Below are 14,407 nucleotides of genomic sequence, written 5' to 3' on the forward strand. Positions count from 1 at the left end.
TGATACAGCCTCTCTGGTGTTTGGTCATCTTACTGGATTGTCTATCCTCATCCCTGCCCTCTTCTCTTTCTCTGGAAGACATCTTCCCACGGATCCTACCTAGGTCATCTGTAAGCTTATCAAAACTGTCCTGTTACATCTAACTTGGACATGAACCTCTGGCACAGAGAAAGTTGACATCATTTCTTATATAGGTAGTCCTCAACTTACAACCACAATTGAGCCCAAAATTTATGTTGCTAAATGAGAAATATGTTGACTTTGGCCCCATTTTACAACTTTTCTTGCCACATTTATTAAGTGAATCATTGCAGTTGTTAAGTTAAATCTGGTTTTCCCATTGACTTTGCTTGTCAGAAGGTCACAAAAGGGGATCATATGGTCCCAGGACATACAACTGTCATAAATATGAACCACTGGTCAAGTATCTGAATGTAAATCACATGACCACGGAGATGCTGCAACGATTATAAGTGAAAAATTGTCACTTTTTTCAGTGCTGTTGCAAGTCATGTCATTTTTTTCAGTGTCATTAACTTTGAACAGCCAGTAAATGAACTGTTATAAGTAGAGGACTATCTGTATTCAACTCTTGCAGTTCAATTCCAAGCAGTTAATTCCCCTCCCCAACCAAAAATATTTGTGTTTATTCTTTGCCATGTAATCTGTATTTCCTTTGCCCAGGAGCCAGAGGACTATGAGTGGTTAGTTCAGTAGCCTAATTCATGCATACGGTTCCTTTTGAACCATAAACTCTGGATCACAAAGTACCCACAATGCTGGGCCCAAAGCAAATCACACTGCACTACATCTTAGCAGGGCTCCATCTCAGGGTGGGCCACTTCTGGCTCCTCACCTGCTGGCATGGTCCAAAGGCCTTTCTGCCAATGCTCCAGATGGACCAAATCTTGGTGTCTCATTTGAGAGGTGGAGAACTAAAAGGGAACAGAACATTTTTGCCCTAGAGAATCTTTGCATACTCCTTCCCAATTTAAACCAACGCCACCTCTCACTCTACATATCTTGCAAGTTGTCTCACCGCACTCTTTGGAACCCCAATTGAGAGCCTGTTGAAGCTTGTGAGCAGAACAGAAAGGATCTCTGGTACTGGGCTTTGTGTGGCAATCTGCATGTTGTATGGAGGACAGGTAGCCAAGTATTTTTAACAAACCATGATGGCTTATGACAGAAGGGTACTGCCTTATTTGAGAAATGGGAGAAGGGAATGCCAGGAGTCTCCTGCAGCTGAATGGCTAGAAACCTAAGAAATAGATGGTGATGTTTGGTGTCATCTTCCTTAAAAACTGATTTCATGGCTGTCACTCAAGACACACACATACCCAGGAGCAGGATCGTGACCATGAGACTGAGCTCCGCATCTGCAGCTTGGAACAAACGGGAAAAGTTGGAATGGATGTCGCCCCTGTTCAAGCAGGACAAACCCAGCTGTAGAGGTAGGCAAGTTGGGGAGCATCGCCATCCACAGGGGATGGAGTACCCAAGGAGTGCCAGCTTTGCCCACAGCCCCAAACAGCCGAAGATTGGGAGATAGGAGAAAAAGAACTGCGTGGGTGCCCCCTGCTGTTGGAAGCCAGAAGCACAGGCCAAGCAACTGAAGCAAATCAAATGCTGGTGGGAGGCTGGATATGTCCTTTTGAGAGGCTGGTGAAGGACATTATTGTATCCAGCCTTCCGCCAGTATTTGATTCATTCCAGGTTGCTTACTGTCCAAATCGCTCTACAGAGGATGCTATTTCTTCCGTTCTCCATCTGAGCTTGGAGAAAGGAAAGAAATACTCATGTGAAAATGCTGTTTGTCGACTTTAGTTCGGCATCTAGTAGATGAACTGGGCCTTTTAGGTTTTAATACTCCTTTGTGCAACTGGATTCTTGATTTTCTTATTGACAGGTCCCAGTATGTGCAAGTTGGGACTAATATTTCTAACACCATTTTTTCTTGAGCACAAGTTCTCCTCAGGGCTGCGTCCTAAGTCAGTTGCTGTTGACTCCTAACTGTTGTGCAAGGTTTGTCACTAACCATATTGTGAAGTATGCGGATGATACAACAGTACTAGGATTTATTCAAATGACAATAAGGGTATTTATTGCAAGGAGGTAGAGGGTTTGGTGGACTGGTGTAAGAAAAACAGCCTAGTTTTAAACATTGGAAAAACTAAAGAGATCATTGTCAATTTCAGAAAAGACAGGCACAGCCACACTCCTCTGTGCATTAATGATTCACCTGTGGAGATGGTTAGCAGCATTAAATTTCTGGATGTGCAGCTAACAAGTAGGCTGGCTTGGTCGCCCAACAGCAAGACACTGGTGAAGTGGGCACAGCAGTCCTTGGATTTTCTGCGACGCATGAAAGAAGTACTTCTTCCTTCCCCTGTCCTTACCACTTTCTATAAAGCAGGAGTGTCAAACTGCTGGCCCATGGGCCGGACTCGTCATCGGGAAACCACACCCACCCCATTGCTGGCAATGGCGAAAAAGCTCCGATATGTGATGTCGCCCGAGTTTGACATGTCTGCTATAGAGTGACGATAGAGAGCATCCTGTCATATTGCATTACAGATTGGCTTGGAAGCATCACTGCTTCAGACAGGAAGGCAGTGCAGAGTGATGAGGATGGCAGAAAAGATTATTGGCAGTTCATTCCCTTCTATCCAGGACATGACGTAAGCGTTGCTTGAGCAGGGTCCACAGGATTGTCTGGGACATCCTTTTCACGACCTGTTTACCTCGTTACCCTCTAGGAGGGGGCTTCATGGTATTTGAAGCAAAACATCCAGATTCAGTCAGTTTTGTTCCCACCCTACCATTAACATTATAGACTGATCATTTCTTTGTCAGTGGGCAAATGTACAAAATCAGCAGGGGAATCAAATAATTTTTCCCCTCACTGTATGTAAGGGTGCAGGTATATACATATGTTGTATATAGCATGTTTATATGTGTTGTGTATGTGTACACTTTTGACAGCAGGCAACAGAATTTCATTTTTAATGTGTGCCAGTGTTCCCACAGTAAAAAATGATAATAAAGATTATCTTATATGGGAACACTCCCCACTGCCGTCCACATCTGCACACCCCTGGATTGAGATTTACCTACATTTTAAAGACAGCTTTTGCTGCACTGTACCAGTGGGCAATTGCTTCATCTGGAAACAAAGACACCCCAAAAGGTCAGAGGTCCCGCTCTGCCCAATAGTATGGGCAAGAGGCATGCAGCCATTATTTGCTCTGAACATAAGAGTTGGAAGGGACTTTAGAGGTCTAGTCCAATCCCCTGCTCAAGCAGGAGACCCTAGACCATTTCAATTGGCTTTTCAGTCTCTTCTTAAAAGTCTCCACTGATGGAGCGCCCACACTTTCTGGAGGCAAGCCGTTACACTGGCTAATTGTTCTGTCAGGAAATTTCTCCTTAGTTCTAGTTTGTTTCTTTCCTTGGTTAGCATCCAAGATGGGGTTCATGCTTAGTACATTAAATGCATGTTAAACCCAAGGAGCACAGAAAGATCCTGCAACCCAACACACCCTTCACCTAACCTGTACAATTTCTCCCTATCCATTCTGAATTGGAGTCTTTCAGGATTTTATGTCTAGGCTTGGCTTATACATAATACCTTCTAAGTTGAACTGTAATTTGCTTGGTGTTGGCTCGCCAATACATTCAATGAACCACAAATAAGGCAAACTAAGGTGTATTGCATGAACACACCCTAAACACATGCTAAACTCTTGTGAAGAGTTGGATCTAATACATACTTGGATAGGAGACCAGCACAAACTGCCAAGGTTCTAGAAATACTAAAAAAAAAACCTAGAAGGAAATGATGAGAAATCACTTCCCAATTGTTGCAACCCACCCCCAGATAAAGACATTTATGTAGTCATAAGAAGCAGCTTGATTAAAGGAAGCTTTTATCTCCACTCAGTGCAGAATCCCAGCCAGAGTTCATAACCACCCCCCAGGCTCTCCTTGAATGTAAATGAAGAAGAGAAGCTGGTCACTGTCCTGGTTAGTTGGTTGGGCTTTTTCTCTCTTCCCATTCTTCCAAGACCCTCAGTGTCTCTAATTAGATCCACTTCCCACTCTTCATTTCTTAATCATGATCTGACATTTTATATCATCCCAGGATACAATCTCTGCCCCAAATATGTGGCTCCAACTTAAACCCCTTGTGTTGCAGGTCAGGGTTTTTTCTCACAGCATTAATACTGTTAGTAATCTGCCATGGCTCTCTTCTGTATTGTCTGCACATTAGACTATACAAACCAGGTATGAGTCTGCCCTCGACCACTCAGCCTCAGCACTGCAGGAGATGCTCAACATTCTGTTTAGCAAGAACAGTCCAAGAATCCTGCCATGCCGCATCTTTGGGTATCGGTCCTGCTGCCCCCTCCCCCTCTCATAAATGCAAGCAAAGAGATGCAGTAGAGGAAATTTTGCTACAGTTAAAAGTTTGGAGCCAGTGTGTGTACCAAGGTAGCAAAGACCAAGGGGAGTCCACCCTGTTCCTCCACAGCTAGCCAAGAAACTCCCTGGGTGCCATCAGGCTCTCTCTCTCTCTCAGGCCAGGCCACGTTCCAGGATGAACGTAGGAATAAAATGAAGGGAGATCCTCCCAGAAGACACTCTTGAGATCCTGAGACAGAAATCCAACACATTTTAAAAATAAAAGTGGCTGAAATTGCCACCTCCCTGCAAAGCAGAAGCCATGAAAATGGGCAAAGTAAACTGAGATGCATGTGAATAATACTGGATAATATAAGCCAATTTTGCTTTGATTAGAATCTAGGAAAATGGGAACACAGCACAGTTGGGTTCCCCCCTTCCCCAAACCTAAAGGTTTAAAGCTTGTACTATTTGACGTCGTTCCGAGCTATTATTTATAACAAGGATGATTTCTGATAAATTTACAGAATTTTGTAGATTTATAAAACTGAAGGCATAGACAGTAACAGCTAAATGAGTTAGGAGTGGAATCTGAATACCTTGCAGAACAATTTATACAAAGCAAAAGCAAACGTTGTGCAGTTTTACCTAGGCTGAAGAATGCATTTTTCTTCTTCTTACAGAAACTTGTTTCTGTTTCCCTCCAACCCCATCGGAGGGGGATTCTGAATACACTCACAGGCTCTGTCCAGCCTTTTTCATTGGAACCAACTGGACATTCAGGATCCAGCTTCTGCTGCTCTTTGTAACCGAGTATTCAAACAAATTCAAGACTGGTGAGACAGCAATGAGGCCACACAGCTGCCATAACAAGAAGCTAACAAGGGGTCCTGAGCTCCTCCAGTTATTAAGGGTAGCAAGTGAAGCAAAGAACCTCACATCTACCTTCATCCAGGTGGGACTTCCATTTTCAGCTTGAACAAAAGATGTGATCCATGATGAGCATTTTCTTACTACTTCTGAGCACTTATTTTCTTTCTTTCTCTTTCTTTTTGCTGATAACTGTAATGTTGACCCTACTCAGTGCAAGACTGTTCGCAGCCATGAAACAAAAGCATTAGTACAAAAGCAGTATGAAATGGTATGCACAAAGTTCAATTCAACATAGTTTTATTTTAACAAGGAGGCAAAACAAGAATTTGCTAAGAATTTGCTGTGCTAAGCAGGAACTGCACCCGTCCAAAATATGAACTCACAGAGGGGAAAGTGGGGGAGCAAAAGGAAGCATGGCAAAGCCAGATTATTCCTGGGGGATTAACACAGCAATCAGAATCTCTCTTGTGGGCTTGGAAGTAAGAAGGTTGCCTACCAAGCATCTTTTAAGCACTGCAGATTTAAAGCTGAAAAGAACGAAAAGCCAATTGTCAGGCAAGTGACCATGGCCACCACACAAGTAGCTCAAAATGGCTTTATAAAAAGATGCATACAAGAAGAATTCTCATTTTATTCATGCTACAGCCTTTTTTAATCTTGTATATTCAGAAGTTTCTTACAAAACTGTAATCCTGAAAACATGTTCAATTTGACACTGGGAAGGAAAAAAAGTATGACAGGAGTCTGGATGAACAAATGAAGATGCTAACATCATTCAAGAAGAAATCTGTAATTTGATGCAAGAAGGAAAATGAATTTCCTCACTGTGCCATGCTATCTTTAAAATTTCAGCAGAAAAAGAAAACAATACCTTTAAAAGATATAGTTCTAAATTCAGTTGGGGAAAAATTCCTGTAAATTAAAAATGCTACAAAGTTTGGTCCCAATAGTTTCTATTCAGATGTTTATTCCTTTTTTTCCTCTATTCATTATATGTATATATTCATTATATATCCATGACCTTTCTGAAATTAACCATTTAAGGGCATATTGTCAATATATATGTAAATGCTTAAAATAAAAGATTTTTTAAAAAATCCACAAACAGGAAAAAGAAAAACAAAAGAGCAAGACATTACTCATCTCTATCACCACGTTTAAAAAAGACAAAAATGATTGCCAAAAATAGTGGGCACAACTCTATCCTCCTCCAGGGTCAATGAGAAACCAAATAGCAGGAAAACATTCAATTAGCCAATCAGGATCAAAGACCCACCCCCATCCTGTCACCAGCGGCTCCTACTCTGCCAAGGGTGGGAGGACATCCTTGTCTTCTCTGTTCTCTGGCCCACTCTCGTCGTCCTCTATCTCGCCCTCTTCGCCACTGAACTTGTCGTGAGCCCACTTGGGGCTGGTGCTTGACTTGCGATACAGGAACCGTCCCCGACCTCGGGGGAAGAGGCCTCGGCCTCGGCCCCGGCTCGCCCACTTTTCGCCACCTTCGCCCTCCCGGTCATCGTGCTGAAGGAGAAAAGGGAGTCAGCTGGTAAGCTCTGGCCACTGAGACACCCGCAGCCCATCACACAGCCCCAGCCCCATTCCCCCCTCTTCCTCTGCCCCTGAGACAAATGGGAGCCTCGCAATCAGGCAGCTCTGCCCAAAGGGCCAGGATCACTCGGCCCCATCTGATGGGTGGAGGAGCTCACGCACCAAGTAGTACTTCTTGCTCTTGGGTGTATACTCAGGGTCCCAGTCCTCCTCCCGGTTTCGCTTCTGGAAGTCAGTGCTGGTGCCGCTGGTGCTGGTGTTGCTGTTGCCAGAAAAGGCACCCCTTCCCCAGCCACGACCTCTGGCCCGGAACTGCTGCTAAAGAGGAGGTGGCAGAGCAGGCCTGAGTCTGAAGGCCCCAGTCTGTCAATTTGCTGAGGGGGGGGGGCGGCATTTACTCAAATGGGAAAGAAAAAGGGAAAGCTAAATGGGAGGTTTTCTTTGCCTCTGGAAAGGACTTCAAGGACTTCCTGACTGGAGGTCACAGACTCTTTTGGTTAGGTTCAACTTTAAAAAAATCACTCTGGAGAGATATGTCTGTGTTCATACTCCATCAGAGTTTTGAAATATTTAGATATATTATTTTCAAGCAGGGTGTCAACGCTGCAAATATTGTTTCCTGGGGGGGGGGGGAAGTGACAGCCAGCAAGCCGGGGGAGAGAGGAATCTAGCAGATTTCCCAGCTGAGAGCAAAGACTTCAAAAGCAGAATGGAGAGATAACAAAGTTGTGGATGAAATCGAGTGAAGTGAAAGCTGACAAATTGGTCAAAAGATTTCATGTGAAACACCCCAACAAACCGAAAGATAACCCTTAACATATGCTTTTGTTTACTTTACAGGACCTGTCCTTCTTGTAAGTAGGGCCGGATGACAACGCTGCAAATATTGTATATTCTTACTTTGACAATATGCAGAATTGTCTGGTATTTTGGGGGTTAATACAGAGCAGAAGGGGGTGGGAGTAAAGCCTAGGAAAGAAAGAGGAAGGAAACCTTTGACCTTCACACTAATTGGATAATGTGATATATGACAGCTAATTTAGGGAGGGAACATGCTGATAATTTAACTGCTCAGAGGAAGAGAACTTAGATCTTAGCATAAAGACTCCGTTATGCCTGCACCCACATTTTGAATCAATAAAAGACTTTTAGGGAAATCAATGCCTGGAAGTTCTTTGAAGTGTTTCATTAGCCGGAACCATAACACAGGGGCTTAAAGAGGTCAAAGCAGAAGACTATCTTAAACCAGAGCATGAGGCACCTTTAGAACCCAGGATCACATCTGGCCATGTGCACTAGAAAGCAGGCAGGGACAGGATAAAATCTAGATTAATTTAATTAAAATTAATTAGTGGCAGCTAATAAGATATTTCTCAGAATTTAATAGTTTTCCTCCTTTCGTCCAATGAAGTAGTTAAATTTGGTGATAATTTTTGGAGGGACTTCACAGGGCATAGGAAATGTACTCTTAAAGGACACTCACAAATGTTCCTCGGGCTCTGCCCCGGTCACTCGGGCCGGCAAACTCCTTGGTGCCAAGGCGGGATTTGTCAAAGCCAGGGGCAGGGGCCTCTTCGCGTTCCTCAGTTTCCTCAGGATACTCCTCCGCTTTATAGGAGCGTGAAGACTGTGAGGACGAAGAGCTTGACCTCGATCTCTCCCGGACACGTCGGTGCTTCCTGGGACACCAAAGCAGAATCACAGAAACTCAGTAATTACTTGTTAGGGGCATCAGATTGTACAATGTTCCTCTTGACTGAGAAATTCTAGGAATTCAGGTCCACACATCTGGAGAACATGCAGGCTGGGAAAGACTAACCTCGTTACTAATATTGGGAAGGCTCTGCAGGACGTGGATCCACTTCAATAAAAAGGAAAAGAAAGCATAACCTAGGGATATGAGCTCTCCCTCTAACGTACTTCTTTTTGGAGCCTTTGTGAGGCCTCTCTGTTTTCTCTGCTGATCGTTCTCTTGAGTGACTGGAAGGCCTGGACTCCACAGATTCTCTTGACTTTCCTCGCTTATCTTTCTCCTTATGTTTTTTACGTCTTTCAATATCAAGGCGCAGGTCAACTGGATCATCTTTGTATTTGCTCTCAGTCTGGAAGAAGAAACACAGCAAGGACAGGACTTTAAACTGAGCCTTTAGCAGTTTCTTCACAGATGCAGTGTTGATCTTATTTAGAACAGGAACCACCAAGGATAACACACATTATATTGCTGTCCAAAAACAAATTGTCTGAAAACATGGAAACTCTCCCACTCTTTCTGCATGCGTTTCTCTCCCAGCCAGAGTACAGAAGAGTCTTGGCTAAGTTATTAAACCAGGTAAAATGAGAGAGAAACTCAGCCAAAGCCAAGACCCTTATGTGCAACCTCAAGGGCACAATCACTAAATAAAACCAAAAGCTATCAACTTCTATTTGGGGCAGGGAAAAAATACTTGTCATATGCTGCAGGAAATTGACTTAAAAACTATGAAATCCCCTTATTCCTAAAAAAAGGATACCTTCCCCAAGAATGGGAAGCCTGGCTGTGGATATTGAGAGAAAACATGAAAAGGAAGCATCCAGCTGCAATTCAGCCTCAGAAGCTTCGCAGAAAATTTTCACCCTAGATTGATGTAGGGAAGTAAGAGCAACCCAAGAAGTCCTCATTTTTGTCCATTCTCCCTCCAACACCTATGCATTTTGAAGACTTGCTAAGAATCATCACTTAAACTTAGATATGCGCACTGCAAACATGAAACTCACATCACATACACACACAAACAGGCCTGAAAAGACTTCTGTTGATGGAGACTAAATGAAGGAGAAAGCGGTTTGGACCCAGGCAAACTCTGATGCCTGGGCCTTTTCCACAGCTTCATGCTCTCATCGGCCCATAGGAACCCAAGGTCCTGCTTCAACTGCTCAGCAATGGACTATGTTTCTCCTCCCTTTCCTTGCTTCCTTCTTGCTCCTTGCCAAACCTATTTGCTATTGAAATTATGACTTTTTTGGAACGCTGAACTTTTAAAAGTACAATAAATATACAAATAACTGCAACTAACTGCTGCTTCTGAATTATTATGTTTTTTAGCACCTGCATAATAAACGGAACTGCAGATAACCTTCAGATATCCTTGGAGATTGAAAGAGCAGAAAAGGAAAAAGGAATAAGTACGAACCAGAGAAAACATTATAGTCAGAAAACTAAATTTTATGGCAAAGTTGAGCCTTCATCCAAAGCTTTGCAATTATTCATTCAAGAAATCATTTTGTATCTGTACAAGTCTTGTTGGTTATTAGTGAAAAAGTTGATTCATGCAGGGCCTTGACCCAATTCAGCAGTTTCCAGCCTGGCACAAGGCAAAGACCACACAAAAACAGGCCAAAGAACTGTTCCCTTAACTGCAATGAGAAGCATTAGCAGCTCTCTGTTAAAGCAGTACTTACACAAATCTATAGTACCCTTCCTGATAAAAATATAGGATAGCTCAATTACAGCAGAAATTGGTACTTGTTCTTGGAAGAATTTTATTTGTGCTTCTGCATTCCACAGGTGAAGAACAATCCTTTGCAGTTCAGAAGACAAAGACGACTTTATTACCATAGTGGAAACTGGTTTGTCACCAAGTATCACCATCCAAACCTGGAGATGTAGCAATTATTCAATCCATTCCATTTCTCACAGAGCTAAGAAGCTCTTGTTTGCAAATCAGAAGAATGTCCCTATTCATGTGTCCACATGCACATATATAACTTTGCGTTCCCCATCGGAGCTCATCTATTGTCTTTCAGAAGCAACAAGTGTTTTGATAAACAGAGAACAGGCATGATAGGAAAGTAAACAGTTTCACAGCATTGTTAAAATACTTTAAAACAAACTTGCATGAAGGTGAAGAGACAATGCTTAAAGATGAAATACTCTTCTTTAAAAATTATAAATAGTAATATTAAAATAAGGGGCCTACTGAAATTTCACTGTGCATATTTAAAAACCTTCCATTTTCAACATCATTTTAAAATAAGCTAATAGAATTCAACAGGAAACGACACATTAGCAAAAAATGTCCTTTGATTCGCCTTATTTACAATTTGACTTAATTTCCTCTTTCTGACATGCATGTCTTTTTGAAAACATGGTTGGAAAATATCACGGGTAAGACAAGTGATTTAGTTATACTTACAAGCATCAAAATATCACAAAAAGTCTCTTCCATCATCAAGGTCACTTGTTTCCAAAAATCCACTTTTTGTCTCAAGCTCAACCTCAATTGATTTTGTGGTCATTTACCATATTTCTAACCACTTCACAAAGGTTGTTGATACATTTTTTTTAATAAAAATTAACCCTTTGTAGTTCATTTTTAGAATTATGCCCATCCTTGAAAGAAAAACACAAACTTAAGTAGAGAGCAAGTTAAATTAAAAAAAAATCACTTTTTTTTAAAAAACCCAAAGTTCATGCCCAAAGCACACAGATGAGCACCAATCAAAAGTATTGATTCACCTTGTAGCTGGCCTCTTTGGAACTTTTGATCTCCTCTTGTGAGAATCCATGTTTTCTAAAAGAACTTGGGGAAATGTCTATCCTCCTAAACACAGAAAGACAAGCCATGATTAAGAAACACACACCAAAAATGTCTTTTCCGATGTTCAAATTATGAATAAACTTGGTCAGTTTCACCCTCTTATTGGTGTTTTGGAGGATTTTAAGACTGGGAATAAAGTCATCTCAGAGGTAAACAACTCCCTTTTCACTCTTAAAAGGCTGAGACTGCTTTCTTCAGACTATTTTTCAGCAGTTTTAAGGAAATGGCCTGTCTCTAGCTTATCTGTTACAGCTCTCCAGGAAGTTGGGAGGCTGTCTAGTTTTAATTACTTGATTTTCACTGTGTATTTCTTTGATTTTAACTGCATTTTCATTAAGATCACTGTCTTGGGTCTTGGTGGGAGGGAGTCCTTATTTCTTTTTCCATTGCTATAGTTGCCCACTGATGCATATTCCCAAATGGCTTACAATGGTTCAAAACAATACAACAAAGGGAATAAAAATGACTTCTTCACCAGGGGAAGAAACTATCATAAGCAGCACAATCCAGAGGTGGTTACACAAAATATGGCTCTAACCTACTAGCATCACCTGATAAGACCTAAGAAGGCTGTTTTGTCTGTCACCACCTGCGTTCTGGAACAGCAGCCCTCCAAGGTGCCTCAGCTCTGGCTGTGCTCAAAAGAGCTCTGAAAATTTGGCTCTTTCTTCAGCCTTGGGTTAGAGAGGGTGATAGGATCCTGCAGGTTTGTTTTTAATGGCTGTTTTTTTAAAAACAACATATGGATTTTAAAAATTGTACCTTATGCCAGTGCTTACCATACACCACCGGGACTCACTGTACGGGTGGATAGCTTTATGAGTGAGAGGTTCAACTCTGAGCTACAAATATTCTCCTTTACTAGTAGCTTTATGAGTTTGTAAAAGAAAAAACCCTCTGGCCCAAAGCCTGTGGAATGAATCAGGCAGGGTCAGGGCTGGACAGATGTCAGATACAGGCTGTTCCAAAGGGCAGGAAAAACAACACAGGAGGCACACCATCTGTACCCCAGCAGACATCCTCATTGGATGGATGGGAAGCGATGCAGGCCAATCTTATTGGACAGGCAGGCACAACTGCAGACAAGGGGACCTGCAGATGGGCCAAGCTCTACACCAAGAAGGTTTACAGATGACCACTAGCACCATCAACTGCATCTGGAAGCCCAGTGGCAACCAAGGCAGCTTGAGAAGGAGCAACACCACATGGACAATGCAGGTGGGACCACAACTGCTTTTGCCACCACATTTTGGACCAGTTGAGCTAGTCTTCAAGGACATTTCTCTGTAAAGTGCACTAGAGTACAGGTAGTCCTTGACCTATGACCACAACTGAACCCAAGACTTCAGTTGCTAAGCGAGACAATTAAGTGAATCATTGCAGTTGTTAACTTAGTGATGCATTTGTTAAGTGAATCTGGCTTCCCCATGGCTTTGCTTGCTAGAAAGTTGCAAAAGGTGATCATATCACCCCAGGACATTGCAACCATCAGTTCCTGGTTCCTCGCTGTTCCCAGACGGCCTTGTGGAGCTAAGACTGAATACATTTCAGCACAGATGGCCACCACAAAACTGTACATTGGCTTCCGGCCGGCCAGGGCCAGGGCCAAGGCAGCAAGGGGCGTTCCCTTGCTTTTTCCAGGATGGCTTCACGGGCCACATGAAACCACTTTGCGGCCGCATCCTGCCCCCGGGCCTTGTGTTTGACATGTCTGGTCTACAGCCACTAGGTCTTGCTGGAATGAGCTTCAGCCTTATGACCTCTTATGATGTTTGACTTATTGAACCGCCTGGCATTTTATTACAGGTGGATACAAATGATTGTAATAAATAAATAAGCTCTTATTATGCTACCTAACCCTGGATGGTATGCTGGGACACTGATTGTGAGACCCCTCGTGGCCTTGGAGAAGCTACCATTGCTAATCCTGCGATAAGGCAAGGATTATGTTGAGATAAATATTGTGCATTCTCTTGCAATAGTGCAAAGCTCATAAACACAGAGCATGAAGCAATCTAACAGAATTGGGCTTCCTTGAAATCTCCGTTTGCTTTTGGTCCTTAGCACTGAGGAAACATGTCTCAACTTATGGGAACGCTATTCATCCTGTTAAATGTTCAGGAACTTAAATCCAGTTTCAGCACTCTTGCCTTTTTTGGCCAATTATTGACATTTTTGCACAGAATCTGTTAGAGCCTTAACCTATGAGATGTTGGGGCTGGGGGGAGGAGGAGGAGGAGGAGGTCAGGTAAAAATACATCTGCCCATACAAGCATAATTCCCCCCCCCCCCCGCTCCTTCAATCAAGCAGGGCTTGCTCCTGATCAGCTGCCTAATACTGAGCAGGCTGATTTGGCTATGCCCCTCCATGATTTTCAGCTGTAAATTAAAATCAAATACTAGGCATAGAAATTCTCCTGCATTTTTCTACCATTTCTTAATATTTTTAATGAATGAAATTTTGTTTTAGAAATTACTTCAAAAGAAAATAGAATTTCAGATCATTTTTCATAGGCTGCACTTGGGTTTCTTTCATTCATGAGGTTGCTGGATGCTATATATGAATATGGAGTACTGTATACAGTCCTCTCTTGTCTGCAGATTCCTGAGTTTCCCACGCTGCCAATGAACCCAAGATCTCCTGATTATTTTCCTTTCTCTGTAAAAATCCAAGGAAATCCTGCACCCAGTTCTGCACCTTTTAAAAGGCTATTTATGTCCAGCTCTAATTCAAGCCTTAAGCCCCTGCAACATCTCTTCCTATGTTTGTCATATTCTAAAGTTCCACTTCAGCATAAGACCCTCGGTTCTCCCACTTGACCCTGCTCTGCTTTCAGGCCAAGTTCCACTCACCTGTGGATTTCAGGGCTTTTGTTCTTAGCCGACTCCTGCTCTGCCCGCTTTAGGTATTTTGTAAAGCGCTCATTCAACGTCATTCCTGAAGACCCAAAGTGATGCTCTGTTGATTTACGATGAGGAAACACCATATTGTTAATATTGTATAT

At 42.6% G+C, this 14,407-nt stretch overlaps 1 protein-coding gene and 1 long non-coding RNA gene across 5 annotated transcripts in view; one reads left to right on the plus strand and one right to left on the minus strand.

Annotated features, from left to right (window-relative positions):
- The first annotated feature begins 895 nt into the window (after window positions 1-895).
- LOC120301003 lies at window positions 896-6,137 on the plus strand. The gene is made up of 2 exons (XR_005554802.1): window positions 896-1,454; window positions 5,088-6,137. It is a non-coding gene; the product is annotated as an uncharacterized LOC120301003 (long non-coding RNA).
- Window positions 5,558-14,407, minus strand: part of THRAP3 (thyroid hormone receptor associated protein 3) — a 31,098-nt gene continuing 22,248 nt past the window's right edge. For 3 of the 4 annotated variants that reach the window (XM_039327625.1, XM_039327598.1, XM_039327608.1), the window contains exons 7-12: window positions 14,256-14,361; window positions 11,321-11,405; window positions 8,746-8,927; window positions 8,309-8,504; window positions 6,988-7,143; window positions 5,558-6,798 (exon numbers count right to left, since the gene is read on the minus strand). In XM_039327625.1, coding sequence (XP_039183559.1) covers window positions 6,577-6,798; window positions 6,988-7,143; window positions 8,309-8,504; window positions 8,746-8,927; window positions 11,321-11,405; window positions 14,256-14,361 — 947 coding nt within the window. In that variant the 3' untranslated portion in view covers window positions 5,558-6,576. The remainder of the gene's footprint in view (window positions 6,799-6,987; window positions 7,144-8,308; window positions 8,505-8,745; window positions 8,928-11,320; window positions 11,406-14,255; window positions 14,362-14,407) is intronic. The other variant, XM_039327618.1, reaches the window with a different exon arrangement.

Source organism: Crotalus tigris, unplaced genomic scaffold (genome assembly GCF_016545835.1).
Source record: "Crotalus tigris isolate CLP2741 ecotype Arizona unplaced genomic scaffold, ASM1654583v1 scf7180000017614.5298720, whole genome shotgun sequence".
Lineage (NCBI taxonomy): Eukaryota > Metazoa > Chordata > Lepidosauria > Squamata > Viperidae > Crotalus > Crotalus tigris.